A 14,725-nucleotide genomic window follows, 5' to 3' on the forward strand; every position below is an offset into this window, starting at 1 on the left:
GATTTGAGAACAGCATGATTTGTAGGTATGTTCAGCAAGACTAAAGCTACCTTTGCAAAAAAAATTACAGCAACATCAGCATATCGTCTCATCACCTTTCCTATTCTGAATTTTTGAAGACCTCTTACTGTTCTGCCCAATCCCAAAGGTGTTGCAAAAGCCCCTGTGCTACTCATACCAGGATCAGGTCTAACCCTACTTTCAGGGTTAGTACTCAGCATACTATAACAACTTTGCTTTTTAGCCATTTCTTCCCACTGGTTCTCCTCAGAAAATTCACTGAGAAATTTTCTCCTTGTGAATGCTGTGAGGTTGTTTCTGTTTTTCTGATTTAGTCAAAGTAACAGCTAGAAAATAAGACTGAAAAGAAGGAGAAAGAGATGACACATGAAGTTGTGGTCAGTGCTGTAGCTCTTGAAGGTAAGAAATGCAGGCACTGAAATGGTAAAGAGATTAAGGTATGGGGATGGGTTCCCATCTTCTGGTGCTATCTGTCAGCCATTAGAAAACATAATAGTGAGGGTAAGGCACAGGGAAGGCAATCTTTCAAAATTTCATTGAGAGAAAGTATTGCATTGAAAATAGTTAAATTTTTATAAAATAATATTTTTATTTTATAGCCACAGCTTCAAAAGCTGCTACTGCAACCAAATGCAGTTTTGCAAATGTTATCAGTTTCAGTAACAAGAAGCTCATCTTCCTTATTTCTTTCTGAATGAGTAAGCAAATAGAGCTGCTATTGCAGCCAGATTATCAATCTGTCAAATTTTGATTTAATCCTAATATAAACCACACAGCATCTTGTTAAAATAGACCCATTAGATGTGGTTCCAACTTGCTGCTTGGACTTCATGCAAACGAAGACCTGTAGACGGGCAAGTTTGACCCAAGGCACTGTGAACCTTCAGTCAGGTCCTGGTTTTGCCCAAATTCAACATTTCTGCAGCAGTTTGAAGGAAGTCTGTAAGTAGTATTTTAATTAATATAAGATACAGCAATAAATAGTCAAATTCATTAGTACTATTTAAGAATAATGAAAAAAGGAAAGACTCAGCATTGCTGAGTTTCCTAGTGGAAACCTAGATTTCCCCTCAGTTTGAAATGACCCATTTGCAATGGGCCACTGAACACTGCCCTTCAATGCAGTGACATATCTTTCACACATATCTTGACATATCTTTCACACAAATTCTCCAAACACCTCATAAACATTAATAAATTAAGGTGCAAGAGCAATAATAATTTCAGCTTCACATTCGTAGGACCTAAGTCTCAAACTCTTCTTGAGTATCTGCGGCAGATCTAAAAATGAAATTCAAATTTCCAATCACTTTGAATTAGGCTTCTCTACTAAATCATGCAATCACACAGTCTAGTACAGGTTGGAATATATCTCAGGAGGCCACCTTAAAGCAGCATAACTACTGCTCTACACCAGGCTGATCACAGCTTCATCCAGGCAAGGCTTGAATACCCTCAGGGAGGGAGGATACACCACCAATGGACAATCTCTTCCAGTCTCTGACCACCTGCATGGGCAAGACATTTTTCCCTTGTCTCCAGTCGGCATCTCCCCTCATGCAACCTCTGCCCACTTTTTCTCGTTGCACAATTTCTGAGCTCCTCTGAGAAGAGCTCTGCACCCATTCAATTCCCCTCAGGAAGCAAAGTGTCCATCAAGACCCAACTCAGCCATCTCATCCAAATGAGACTCAGCCCCTCAGCCTCTCCTCCTGCGCCGTGATCAGCCTGATGGCCCTTCATGAGCTCCTTCCCATTGTTCAGCCTCTCTCTTCTCCTGGGATCCACAGCTTGCCACAGAGACTCCACAAAGAGACTGCAAGATCAAGTGGAGGGGAAGAACCTTCCCTGGACCTGCTGGGTGCAGCTGTGCCAGCATGGTCCTGGGGATGGTTGGCCACCCACTGCAGGGACACACCACTGACCCTGTGCAGCTTGTTGTACATCAGCACCCAGGGACTTCTGGGCAGAGGTGCCTTTCTCCAGGCTTCAGGAGCATCCCTCAGCCTTGACCTTTCTGTAATGTCAGACACCAGCTTCAGGATGACACACAACAGCTCCCTCAGAGGCCTCCAGTGTATCCTGTCTGGTCCCATAGACCAGCTTATTTAAATAGACCCTAACTCCACCCTCCCCTACTGTCGCTGCTCCCTCCCCCCCCTGAGTTTTGCTTCTAGGCCTGAGACTGGGCAGACTCTGACAGTAAAGCCTGAAGTTTCATGGAGCAGTGCATCCATTCCACTGGTTTTCCTTCTCATTTTTACTACCTATACTCTTGTAGCAACCATTTTTGCTGTCCTGCTCATCCCTCACCAGTTTTGATTCTAGACAAGCTCTGAACTTCCTCATTCTTCTCCTATGAGCCTGGACCATATTTTTCTGTTGCTTCTTGGTAGCTTGTCCCCACTTCTACCTCCTGTCTGCTTTCTTTTTGCATTTAAGCTCAGGCAGGGGCTCATCTGTCATCTCAAGTTTCCATTACCAATTTTCCTCCTAATTTCTTTGAAATCTTATACCCAGTGGCACAACTTCTCTTCAACAGAGATAGAATTTTACCACCCTTGAGAAATTACTACTGTCAACTTTGTCATCTTGATCATAAAAATTTGTTTTTCTGTCATTGTTTATTACAAATAAATACTTATGCTATAAATGGTTTGATATAATTAAGCTCCTAAAAATACTTCCGTTTGATACACAACCACATCTTGTATCATCTTACAGCAGCAGCCTCTGAAATGTGATGAAAGAATACTAATTCACTGTGACAGGAGATATAATCTTAGTCTTTCAACACAGAATTTTAGCAACTGAAAAATACTTTCCAATCATCGTCAGCAGCACACAGGAACATCCAGCAGTGTTTTCACTTTTTAGAATTAAATTAGGTACATGCAAAGTCTGTCAAATTTTTCCTTTCCAACATACCTGTAAAGAGCTGAAGGTTAAAGAGAGCACTATTGAAGAGTCCTTCTGAAAAGCATTAACTCACAAGAAAAATAACAGAATAAAATTTTATCCACATTTTTGAAAGGACATGGGAAAATTTTCAAGCCTGTTTTCCTAACTTTCTGGAAAAGACGGTTAAACCCTAAACACTGTTTGCTGTAGTCTGAAGCATGGAGACACGGTTAGGAAAACCAACAAATATGAAAATAATGTGACAGCAAATTTACATTCCTGTTGAGAAATAGCTTTCACCTGGAAACATTTGCACCAATTTCTTGTATATATTGTTTAAAATGGCTGAGTTGGCAGTTACGTTTAAGGTCGAACTCAGTGATCTTAAAGGTCTTTTCCAACCTAAATGATGCTATGATTCTAAGATGTGAGCATACCAAAATGGTTACTTCCATATATTAAAAAAAAAACCCTGCAAGTGAAACTGAATGCATGCTAGATCATTCTCTCTTTTTCCACAGTTTAATGTTAACAAAAACTTGGCACAGGTACTTGACATATCCACATCCATCTCCCACTCTGCTCTCCATCCCTGTCCCAAACACTGATATTCTCAGATCTAATTTCTCCTTCCTTGAGAAACATCCCTAATGGCATTTCCCCCCAAAATTTCAGGAAGTATATCTTTCCAAACACCCTGAGGCTCAAACCCAGACTCACTCTATTTTGCTCACAATCTGAAGATACTTTTATTTCAATAACAAACCGCCCACCTGGTGATTCTGTACTAATGCTTCCTTTCCCATTTCTCTTCTTACAGCCTGTTTCCTCCTCTTCCCTAAGAAATGTGTTGCAATAATAACAGTATCTCCCACTCTTCTGTGATGATAGCTTATGCCCAGTTCTGTATTTATGCAAAACTCCCTCCCCACTTACTCACACAGGATCTCTTTGAGTTCTGGGTAACCAGATTTTCTCAACGCCTTCACAAAGCCTATCACTGTGCCATTACTTTGTATATCTTAAGAGTTATCTTTGTCTTTCTGGCTGTCACTTCCCTAAGGCAAAGGCAATGTTTTTCCACAAGTTCTCTTTAATGCTGATTATATCACACAGATAATTTTTAATTACCTTTCTGTTCAGAGCAACACCATCTTCACAGTCCAACACTGCACAATCTACATTTAGTGATGGGATTTTTCTTATCTTCTTTTCATCATCCGCAGGTACATACAGCACAGCCCGCCTGGGAACATACTTGTGTGATGATGTAAAGCGATAACTAAGCTTAGGAACACCAGCTGGCAGAGGAGAATCCACCCTGTAAAGGATATTGTTGAAATTAGACTATTGGCAGCAATGCTGTAAATAATACTTGACTATATTTTAAAAGCAAAACATTCCTACCTAGATAGTGGCTGGTTTTGGGATATTTATATATATTTTTTCCCTTTGGAAGAGTCAAGTTAGGGAAATATCAGTATTACAGTTAATTACAATATGAAACTCTAAAACCACTGTGTTCAATAGAAGTTGCAAACTTAATCATAATTGAAGACCTGCCAGGGCTGAGGTTTATCCATGCAGCCTTAATTACACTGCCCGATCTGGGTGCTACAGCAAGCCTGAAATACAGAAGGGTGGTGGTTGGTTTTTCCCCTGTCACAGGACTCTGTAGGATTAGGACTGCTTTGGGGAGGGGGCTGCTATCTGCTACATTTCCTCCAGGAGCTGGATGTCACACTGTGAATGAAGCAGGGGTGCTGGTTAAAACAAGCATAGGTTTGCGAAGTTCATTTTGCAACCTTAGCATTATATCAACAAATGTATTTGCATGCAAATTTTAAATAAGCAAGATGGATGGAGGGGAAAATTAAGAAAACAAAATGAAAACCCCATGTGGTGTGGAACCTCGCTACTCTCTTCAGACCTTCACATCCACAGCACAGACTTCCACTGACAGAGTTCATAAACCCACCAGCATCAGCAGTAGATTTTTGGCTGTAGAGTCTTTTCAAATTTGTAAATGCTTTGTGCCCCACACTTCAGTGCAGGTGTGAGCCTTTGCTGCCACGTGGCTTGAGAGGTTAACATCCCTGTGGCCTGTAGGTGTGAGGTCTGGGGTTGTCTCCACCATGTGCTGACATTCCTGGTGAGGGCCCAGCTAACCTGCTCCAGGCAGAGCAGGAGCTGGGTTAGTGTACTTGGAGGCTGTGGGCCTGCCAGAGGAGCCTGCTCTTGGAGTGCCAGGGGGAGCTTGCTTTGCTCCATAATTACAAGCACAGAGAAATACAGAGAGTGCCACTGTGTTTCTTGGCCTTCCAAAAAAAAAAAACCCTTGCATGCTCCTGTTCCTCACCACTGCATGCTGTACCCCCCAGGCCTATTCTGCTACATCAAACATGAGGACAAAATAATATAATTTCCCTTCATACTAAGCACAAAGCACTTACACCACCAAATAATCCTACCATATAACACCATTATGCATTATCATGTATATTATTCAGCACTTTGAATAATGCAAAGCTTTCCTAGCACCATGCTGAACATGTCATTATCACATCCTGTCAGGGACCCATGCATTTTCCTATGCCCCTCTTAATAACGCTTCCCAAGTTGCTAGACTTGGATGACACGTGGCTACACACACATGTGGGTTTTCTTCAAAGCACACATGACTAACGCTCTCAAATGCTTGGAAATGAGTTCAGTCAATCTAAATCAGAGCCAATGTGGTATGTCACTGACAGACCGCTGTAATACTTGCCTTTCTAAGCTGAATCTGTTGAAGAACCTTCTCTTTCCCTAGAGTGTGCACCCTAAAAGCTGAATATAAGACTTGGGTTAAAAATATGAGGAAAGCTTTTATCACATTTTACCTCAGTAAACTATTCTGTCATCTCATCTGCTACATCTCTGCATACCCTGTGTGGATCCACTTTAAGAGCCTACAAAAACCACTGCCAGGCTCTTCTGGTAATGCTTAATTCAGTTTAAGAAATGGGACAGCTTGGCAGTTAAATAAAAAATATTTTCTTAAAAATGCCAGTACTACCCTTGTTAATAACAGCAACAGCTTCAAGACTCAGGTGGTGGAGGTCCTATCAACACCTGGAGACACGCAACTGAGACCCACTGAGCCCTTCCAAAGTACTCTCTGTCTCTTTCTCACGATCTGCTTCACGTTTCCTGCTTCAGGCTGAAGTGGGGATGGTAATAGAACTTGTGGCAACTCAAGTGGCTGCTAGACAAATCCACTTAATCTAATTTTCTCGCAGTAGTACACTTTGGGAGAGCAAGGATGAGGTGGAAGACTGGTTTATCTTAAACGGAAAGAAGAGGATCTTTTTTCAGTGTGACACAGAGGTCAGTAAAGAAGTCTGCAGTCCTTCCCTAAACACATATGAGGGAACAAAAGTGATTAGTTTCTATTCTCTTTCTCTGATGGCCTCAGTCTTGTGGTTCCCAAGGGCACAAAGGAGTCAAAGAGCTCAGCCCATTAATAGTTAACTCCAGCCTAGAGCCAAGCAGCCCCTGAAGCACCCTTAATGACTGCCTCTCACCAACCCTCCAACCAGCCAGAAACCTGATAGACGTGGCTAACACCATAATCTCAGAGCATGCTGAGATGAGATGTATCTTCTGTCACACATGTTTCCCAGGATTTCTTCTGGGCTGTCATCACACCAAGGGCTGTTTGACCAGCCGTTTTCCCTCTCACTGCTGCAAGCCCCATGAAGGCAGCCCTGCTCTGCATACCACACACAATGGCGTGCAGTGTTGTGTAGGTGAAAACCCATTACCCGTAGACCAGATTTAGTCAGGTGTCACCATCCATACCTATGAATTTGTGTTTAGATGGAGGAGCAGTACAGCTTCCTCAGCAGACCACCTGACTCCAAAGAAGTGATAGACCTAATCCATTAAAACGCCATCACTTAATAGGCTTAATGCTGAAAATGCTACTGCCAGGTGACTACTGACATCTCCTCCTCAGCTAAATAACTTTGTAGCCACATGGGCTCAAACAACAGGTTTCTTAGGACATAAATTATTATAAAAAATATACTGTTGATGTGTCACATTATTAGTTTTATGGGATATCTTAGCAAGTTGAAGAAGAAATATTTTTTTCAAAAGGTATGGCCAGGAAAAAGACACATACAGCAGGAGCTGGTGTCAGTGGACCAACACAGAATCCTTCTCCTTTCAAAACTAAGAGCTCTAGAAATATTAATATAAAATAAAAGTTTTCAAAAAGTATGTTTAGATATGACTGCAGTAAATGGTATCACATGCTAATTCTTTGACATATATTCTTTAATCATCACTGTGCATTTTCCTTGCAAAGTCATATTTTATGTTCTACAATAAAAAAATCAGAGGAAGACATGAATTAATTAATAGATCCATTTGTCTATAGACTTATTTTAAACAGTGGCAAGGCTTGGGGTGTTCTGTATATGAGCAGTTAGCTAGTCTGGTAGAAAACACTCTCCTGATTATCTTGACTTCTGTTATTTTGATAGAATAAAAAAATCCCCAGCAGTTGCTTTTTTAGGACAAAAAACCCACACAGCACTGCAGTCTTGATTATACTGTTAACCCTGTGCCATAAAGAGGAGGAAAATCTTACATATGTTTCCTGGCTCCAAGTATTTTAATGATTCAAACTAAGCTTGACTATGCTTTAAACTAAACACATGGACAAAAGCCAAGTGAATTTGCTAAGACAATGTTTCTTCCTTTAAGCACTGTAAGTTAAAACAAGGACTAGGCTATTGGATAAAGCTCATTAAATTGTTTTACAGCAGCATATTTTCATTCATAGCATCTGGCAGCATGCTGAGTGCTCTTGGGTCTTGGAAATAAAACTAAATTTCTTCAGCAAACATAACACTCTACTAAAGTCTTCATCAAATATGTAAAAGTAGCTGGCAAGTTAAAGTTACTTGTGGTCCTCTGAGAACCATTTCACCCAAGAGTGAATAGTTCATCCTCGGGAAGGAGAAAAGAAAACCTATTTGACTACCAGGAGACACTGCAGTTTGCAATGGCAGCCATACAGCGTGACTGCGAACAGTGAAATTACCCCAAATTATGCAAATTTCCCTGCCATAAACTGCATTTTCACATTCCAGCATTGCTCATAGTCATACACATACTTAACTGCACACACCTGCGCAGTCACATTGAAGCCAACAACATACAGCTCACAAAGTAAAGTACTCGCACAAGTGATTTCCAGCGCTTTAACCTGTGCCTCTGTTCTCCGTTTATTTGCTAAATCAAATCACCCCTGGAAGATCTGCCAAACACATAGAAAAATATTCATTGCTCAGTAGGTCAAATCTTTCCTTCTACAATCTTTGGCATAGTGTCGTCAAATTGTCTGCAAAGAGCATTTTTAGACATTCCACTAAAACTTTTAAAAATCTGGATAATTTCCACATGTGTTTTTGACCTCCGTGCATGTAACTGCATACCGTGATATCTATGGAAGAAGGACAGAAGTGATTCAAGACACACAACACCCCCTGGACAAGACCCAGCTAATGCAGGAAAACCTCCTAAAAATTATTTCTGCAGTATATGCAAAAAAAACCCCACTCTGCAGAAAACATAATGGTTTTCCTGCGTCGAATTTACCAGGGAGTAGCACACCACCACACACAAATAATCTGCCAAAAACAAAGGAAACTTCTGCGGAATTACAAAGCCCCGCAATTTGCATAGTAATTCTTTCTAATTAAGAAAAGAAGATACAAGTTGTTTGTTATAAACATCAGCAGGCCCTGTGCAAATACGAAGGGCTCGCAGCCGCGCTGAGTATTTGTCGAATCAAAGCGACTCGCTGGAGAGTTTTATTGGTACAGCTGCGGCGCATGCATTTTATCACACATGCTAATAATCCTGGTTATGGCACTAACATTTTAATCATTTGTTCTCTGGGCTTGTTTCTCAAACAATTAGCACTAATGAATGGCCAAAATACCTCGGATCATATATGTCTAATTGCAGTCAAGAGCGGTTATTGTCCGCATGTACATTTCAATTCACCTCTGGGGATAATGTTTGTTAATTGTATTTCTTTATATAGCAAGTGAAAAAAGGCTGTTCACTCAAAAAGGGACTAAGTGTTCTCTTCTTTCCCTTTGTTCCCACAAGAAGCTAAAGTCACTTCAAGAGGCACTTAATCCCATCATCCATGGTTACAATTGCCTTACAGCATCAATCAAAAAGAATCTGAAGTAAAATGATGCAGCTATATTGTGTAATTAAAAGCAATTCAGGTAGTTATTACTTGGGGCATTTTTCAGGTCCAAATACTTAAAATGGCACTGCGGGGATTCTAAATACTGTAGTGTTTTAAATTTGGTGAACTACAATATCTCACAGAGAAAGGGAAGGAATATGCAAAAAAAAAAAAAAATCTCCTAGTGTGTATTGTAAAGCAAAAGAAAAGAGGAGGAACAGCTAATGTTTGAAGTGACAAAATCTACAAGTCTCCATATAAAAGGGAAATAAAAATATCAAGAAGAGAGAAAAGGGGATGAAAAAGAAAAGGACAGCAGTTTTCAAGGAACAGAAATTCCTCGTAATTGTTAAAAAGTTAACATGTGAAAAAATGCTAGCATTTCCTCAAATGGAAAACAAAAGCTCATGTCACAAGCTTTATCATCAGAATACAGGTCCCCAAAATCTTAGTGGTCTCGTAGTGGAAATAAATCTGGGTAAAGCAAACAGCTCTTCATCAGGGAAACAAAAACAAAACAAAACAAAACCAAAAAAAAACCAAGAAAAATACTTAGGTTAAATGTGAAGAGCTATGATATTTACTTTTGAATAAAATGTAAGGGAAGGAACTTTACGTAACAACTGCCGCTCACCCTGATCCAGTTCTGCTGATATTAAAACTGGGGGGTTATCAACATACCAAACACTCAGCTTTACATTTTGATTTCTTCCTTTGTTCCAGACTCACTACGGTCATTTCCCTGACCCTCAAAAAACTAATTAAGAAACCCCCCAAACCTAAGCCCTTGCCAGGGCAGGCAGAAGCCACCACCTCTCATGGTTTGAGATCTCTTGACAAGCAGTTTTCTTTACCAGGAGAGGCTTTGTCTGATTTTAAACTTCCCACCATAAGGCCGATACTATCTCACACAGATGTAACATGAAGATTAATTCCCCTGAAGCTGATGGAAGACATAAAGGTATAAAATCGACCCCCCAAAAGTGTGAAGAAGGTGAAATAATAAACCCTAACACTTCCACAGCATCCTAAGGGAGACAGGCGGTCTGCACCCAGCTGCGGGGACTGAGAGTGGTGAGTTGAAGAAGCGCTCACAAAAACTCAGCGAATTAAGAAATTTAACCCCCGTAACAACCAGCTTTGGATATCAAAAGGGACAGATTGGAGGGGGTTGCTCCTGAGAGCACTTGCCTGCTGGAAAAACTGTAGCAGGGAGAAATGAAAAGGGGGCTTCCAAGTGACCTTTCACAAGCACTTAGTCCAACTGATCAGGACACGTTGCATTATAGCCAAAAAACATAGAGCTGAAACAAATGGGGAAGGAGAGCCCCCCTGATAAAAAAAATAAATCATGACACAGAGAAGTGTGAGTGGAAATGAAAACTAAGCACCAAATTCAAAGCTGCTTGAAAGTAATTTTAGGAAAAATATATCTTTGTCTGCTCTTCATAATTTTTTCCTACCTCCAGTAAATCAGTGTAAGTCATATAACTGGGCACCAGAGAAATGACTGAATACAAACCAAGAACTTACTGGCAAAGGCTTAAAATCATGGACCCTTAAGCCATAAAGTGATAAAAGGCTATCATAGGTTAAATAGTTAACCAAACTTTCTCCTCCCAGAAGCACTAAATGTAAAAAAAAAAAACAAAAAACAAAAACCCTTCTATTTACCCCACTATGTTCTTTCAACTACATTTGACCCTGTTGTTTTGGTTCACTCTGAGCTCCATCATGCCTTAAATTGCTTTGACTGAAGATCAGGCATTTTTTTCTTCTCAATTCAAAATGGCCAAATTGGACAGCGAGGATAAAAATAAAAGGACCACTGGCTTCTCATATTACTAACGTCTCCTGTTTTCAGGGCAGCAAAAATAGTCTGTTTGTGAGGAAGAGGAGAGTGTTGCAGTTCTTTGACTTAAGAATTGAATTTTAAAAGAGATTTAAATAATGGCTCAGGGTGACAAGGGCTGCTGCTTCCTACTAATGGCAACAGGCTGCTCCTCTCGGGCAGCCTGTGTGTGTGTGTGTGTTTGCTATCATCCAAGGTTAATTGGTGTCCTGTCTTGGGGAGCTTTAGCATATGTGACATACAGTTGAGGCTTTGCTCCCTTCCTTACGGTGTGGATAACTCTGAATAACTCGTCATGCCCATAAAGTATTCTTGAGCTGAGTTGTACCTCGCTTTGCTTTTACCATTCACAAAGTATCTGGCTTCTTGGGATGCTTTCTGCTGCTTAATCAGACCCACAGCACGGCAATGGAAAAGCATTCTGTCTGTCTGCAACACACTCAACTTTGCCGCTTTCACCTAAAAAACATGTAGTTAAGATAACAATTTCCCTGTCTTTCTAAATATAAAGATACAGAATGTGGACAGTTTTTGTTTCAAGACAATTTTAAGTAAATCCATTTATTTAATTAATTCAGTTTCTAAGATGCATTTTAAAAATCTACAACACTGTAATGAGATTTTGCAAAATTTTGTTTAGCTGTATGTTTTCTTAAGAGAAGCCCTTGCATTACATTTTTATAACAGAACTGCCACTAGCAGTTGCAACAGAAATTTGCAACACATTTTAAATAACAAAAATATCCCACAATAAAGGTGAAGATCAATAGCAATATTGAAAGATTTAGAAAACTGTGCATAAATTAGCCTCTTTTAAGGTGTGCATTGAGAAGTAAGAAGATATTGCATTGGATGTATGACGATGTATAATTTGTTTTAATTCACTTGGTTTTGGGTTTTGTGTACAGACAAATAGGCACCAAGAGTTATCAGAGCTGTGTGGCACAAAGGAAAAAGCATGCCTTTGGAGGTTGAGAATCTTCCAATTTATGGGGAGGACCAGGCATATATAACCAACAGCCTGTCCTGGAACATCCTATGCCAAAATCTGTCTTAGGAAGTGAATATATAAAACCCACAAATCTGCAATGGTTGCACTTTTATATAGCCAGACACATCCTAGTGGCCTCTGCAGAAAAGCTGAACTTTGAAGAGATTCCTTATGTCACTGCAAAACCACTCTTGGCTCTTCCAGTTCTCCCCTCCATCTTACCATCAGGTACTTTCTTCCCTTGCCCCTAATTTTGCCCCAGCCTTTTCACACACTGACTTTGCCCCCATCCATCTTGGTGTACATACACAAAAACTGGTAACTATGTTTGGGCAGAATTTCTTTTCTTACTGAACATGGTTTTCTCCTCTTTTCTTCCCCACTCCCCTCTATTCTCTCCGCGTCGGTTCCCACACCAGGACACCGGGAGCATCCCCACTACTGAGCTCTCGCAGCCCCTGCCACCGGTCCAGCTGTGTGCGCATTGGCTAAATGCTGCAAGGTCAAGATTGAGACCAGGATTCAAAAATTCCACGCTAATTACTGTGATTAAAGTCTGAGTCCCAAACTCATCCAAAGGCTCCTGAGCAGTTTAGGAGCAGGCTGCTAATGAGTTATATACAAAATAAGAAACAGGCACTTGATAAAGTCAGAATCAATAAAGTGCCATTCCTGCCTGTTAAAATGATCTTGCCATCCATAACAGAGTCACTATGTCCACCAGAGCCTGTGCAGGTTAGATATCCATGTCTGCATGGCATGAAAGAAAAGGAAAACAGTACAGTCCTTGAAATCACTTCTGATTCATATTGGAGTTAAAATAAAATTACACTGAAGTTGGACTGACAAAATTTAGCAGAAGGAAATGGAGTGTCAATATACTAATGCTGCAGAAGTAAGAAGAAAGAAGGAATTTACACTCCACTTCAGGTCTTTCAGAATTTCTGATTTTTTATTACAAACTGTCATCTTCATAGTTTTGGTTGTAGTGGGGATATTTTACAAACTGAAGGTCCCTTCACACTTCTAAGAATTTTTCATTGGTAGACCATATTTTATCTCAATTTGCAATTTACATCAGTCCACAGTCAAACCGCAAACATTTTTATGACTCTTGAATTTAGAAACATAGTAAATTATAATACTGAATAAAGCACAGACATTTTTACCACATAGGAAAAAGAAAAAAATATTGCATTCTTCTCTGCATTTTGAAATTTCTCCTGTAAACCCACTTGAGCATGTACCTAGCCCAGAGAAATCAAAAGAACTAGTCAAAGTCAGAGTTAACTGTGTGTTTAAGTGCCTCCAGGACAGGGGATTAATTTTGAATTATGAAACTGTTCCATTTCCATGTGTTTTTAGGCTACACATGGGCCAGCCTGCTTTTTTCAGGTTTTCATACAGAGACTTGTGCAAAATTGAGACTTAGATGTATACAGATGCAATCCAGGTGATGAATATCTTTTAAATAATATAAAGATGCTCAATTTCAGCTGGAGAAAAAAAACAAACCTGCATGATATTCTCAGAATAAGATTAAAAGTAAAAATATGATTTATGTTTAGCCAAGCATTATTCTGTAGAATTATTATATTATGCAGAGGAATTGCTAAGTCAAAGAATTATTTTGTATTAAACTGGACTTATTCAGTTTTCTGTGCCAAATAACTGAGCAGTGGAGAACAATTTAGCAAGCAATTACTAAATATTAAACTGCTGAAGAACAGAACTATAAAACTACAATGTACTGCAATTACATAAAAAAAAAAAAAGAAAATGTTGTAATTACATCAAACCTGATGCACTATGACAGAAAAGAAGAACGAATACACAATGCTATTAATTCAACAGCAATTGTGACCACACTAATTGAAAACCAACTGCTCTCTGGTTTTAAATACAAGCCTGGTGGAAATTTAAAAATATTTCCTAAACGGACGATAAAGAAGAACGCTTACAAATCCTGCAGTGCTCCAGGCAACACTTAACTTTGGAAATGTCTACAGGCAGAAATACTACCTGGCAATATGGCTCAGGATGGCACAAACAAGCATCTGTGTTTATTTTTAACTAGTGGATTTATAAGAGCAATGAAATCCCTACATAAGCATTTTATATTGACCTGATATGGACTTACTGTTTTAACCAGCTTTTTAACTAACTCCACAAGTTAATAAAGGCAACTACATGAATCCTTACTGCCTACACATTAAGATAAGAAAAGCATTCATTAAGCAATATCCAGACTGTTTTAATTACAGGAATATCACTCTTATTTGTAGTATAATGTTCGTTAAGTACAGTATAACATTTTCTTAAAATGCCCCTGAGGCAGTTAAACTCTTGATTAGCTATTAAAAAAAAAGAAAAAAAAAAATCTCCCTTAACTTCAATCGCAGGAGTTAATGCCTTCTGCAATGAAATTCCAGCACTTATAATCATGCAAAAATGTCATATGCAAATCTTATTAACCATGAAAACATTATATAAGATCAAATGAATCTTCTGTGCTGTTAGCACTACTCAATGTTAGCAAAATGTCGAAATCTTTCTATGATGATTGTGGTAGTAACAATAATAATCCCAGCCCTATTTCCTTTGAAAATGACATCAATTGAAAACCAGCTTTTATTTTATTAATTTCAAAATATAGCAAGGAATGCCTAAAAATTCTGACTTCTATGCCTTTAACTACATA

General features: G+C 39.4%; 1 protein-coding gene across 2 annotated transcripts in view; it reads right to left on the reverse strand.

The window, feature by feature from the left end:
• Nucleotides 1-14,725, reverse strand: part of CLYBL (citramalyl-CoA lyase) — a 165,917-nt gene that overhangs the window by 73,692 nt on the left and 77,500 nt on the right. For both annotated transcript variants that reach the window (XR_015284438.1, XM_086880818.1), the window contains exon 2: nucleotides 4,054-4,243. Coding sequence is in view for 1 of the 2 variants with exons in the window: in XM_086880818.1 (XP_086736944.1) it covers nucleotides 4,054-4,243 (190 nt within the window). In the remaining variant the exon portion in view is untranslated. The remainder of the gene's footprint in view (nucleotides 1-4,053; nucleotides 4,244-14,725) is intronic.

This window comes from Cyanistes caeruleus, chromosome 3 (assembly GCF_971803275.1).
Source record: "Cyanistes caeruleus chromosome 3, bCyaCae1.hap1.1, whole genome shotgun sequence".
Lineage (NCBI taxonomy): Eukaryota > Metazoa > Chordata > Aves > Passeriformes > Paridae > Cyanistes > Cyanistes caeruleus.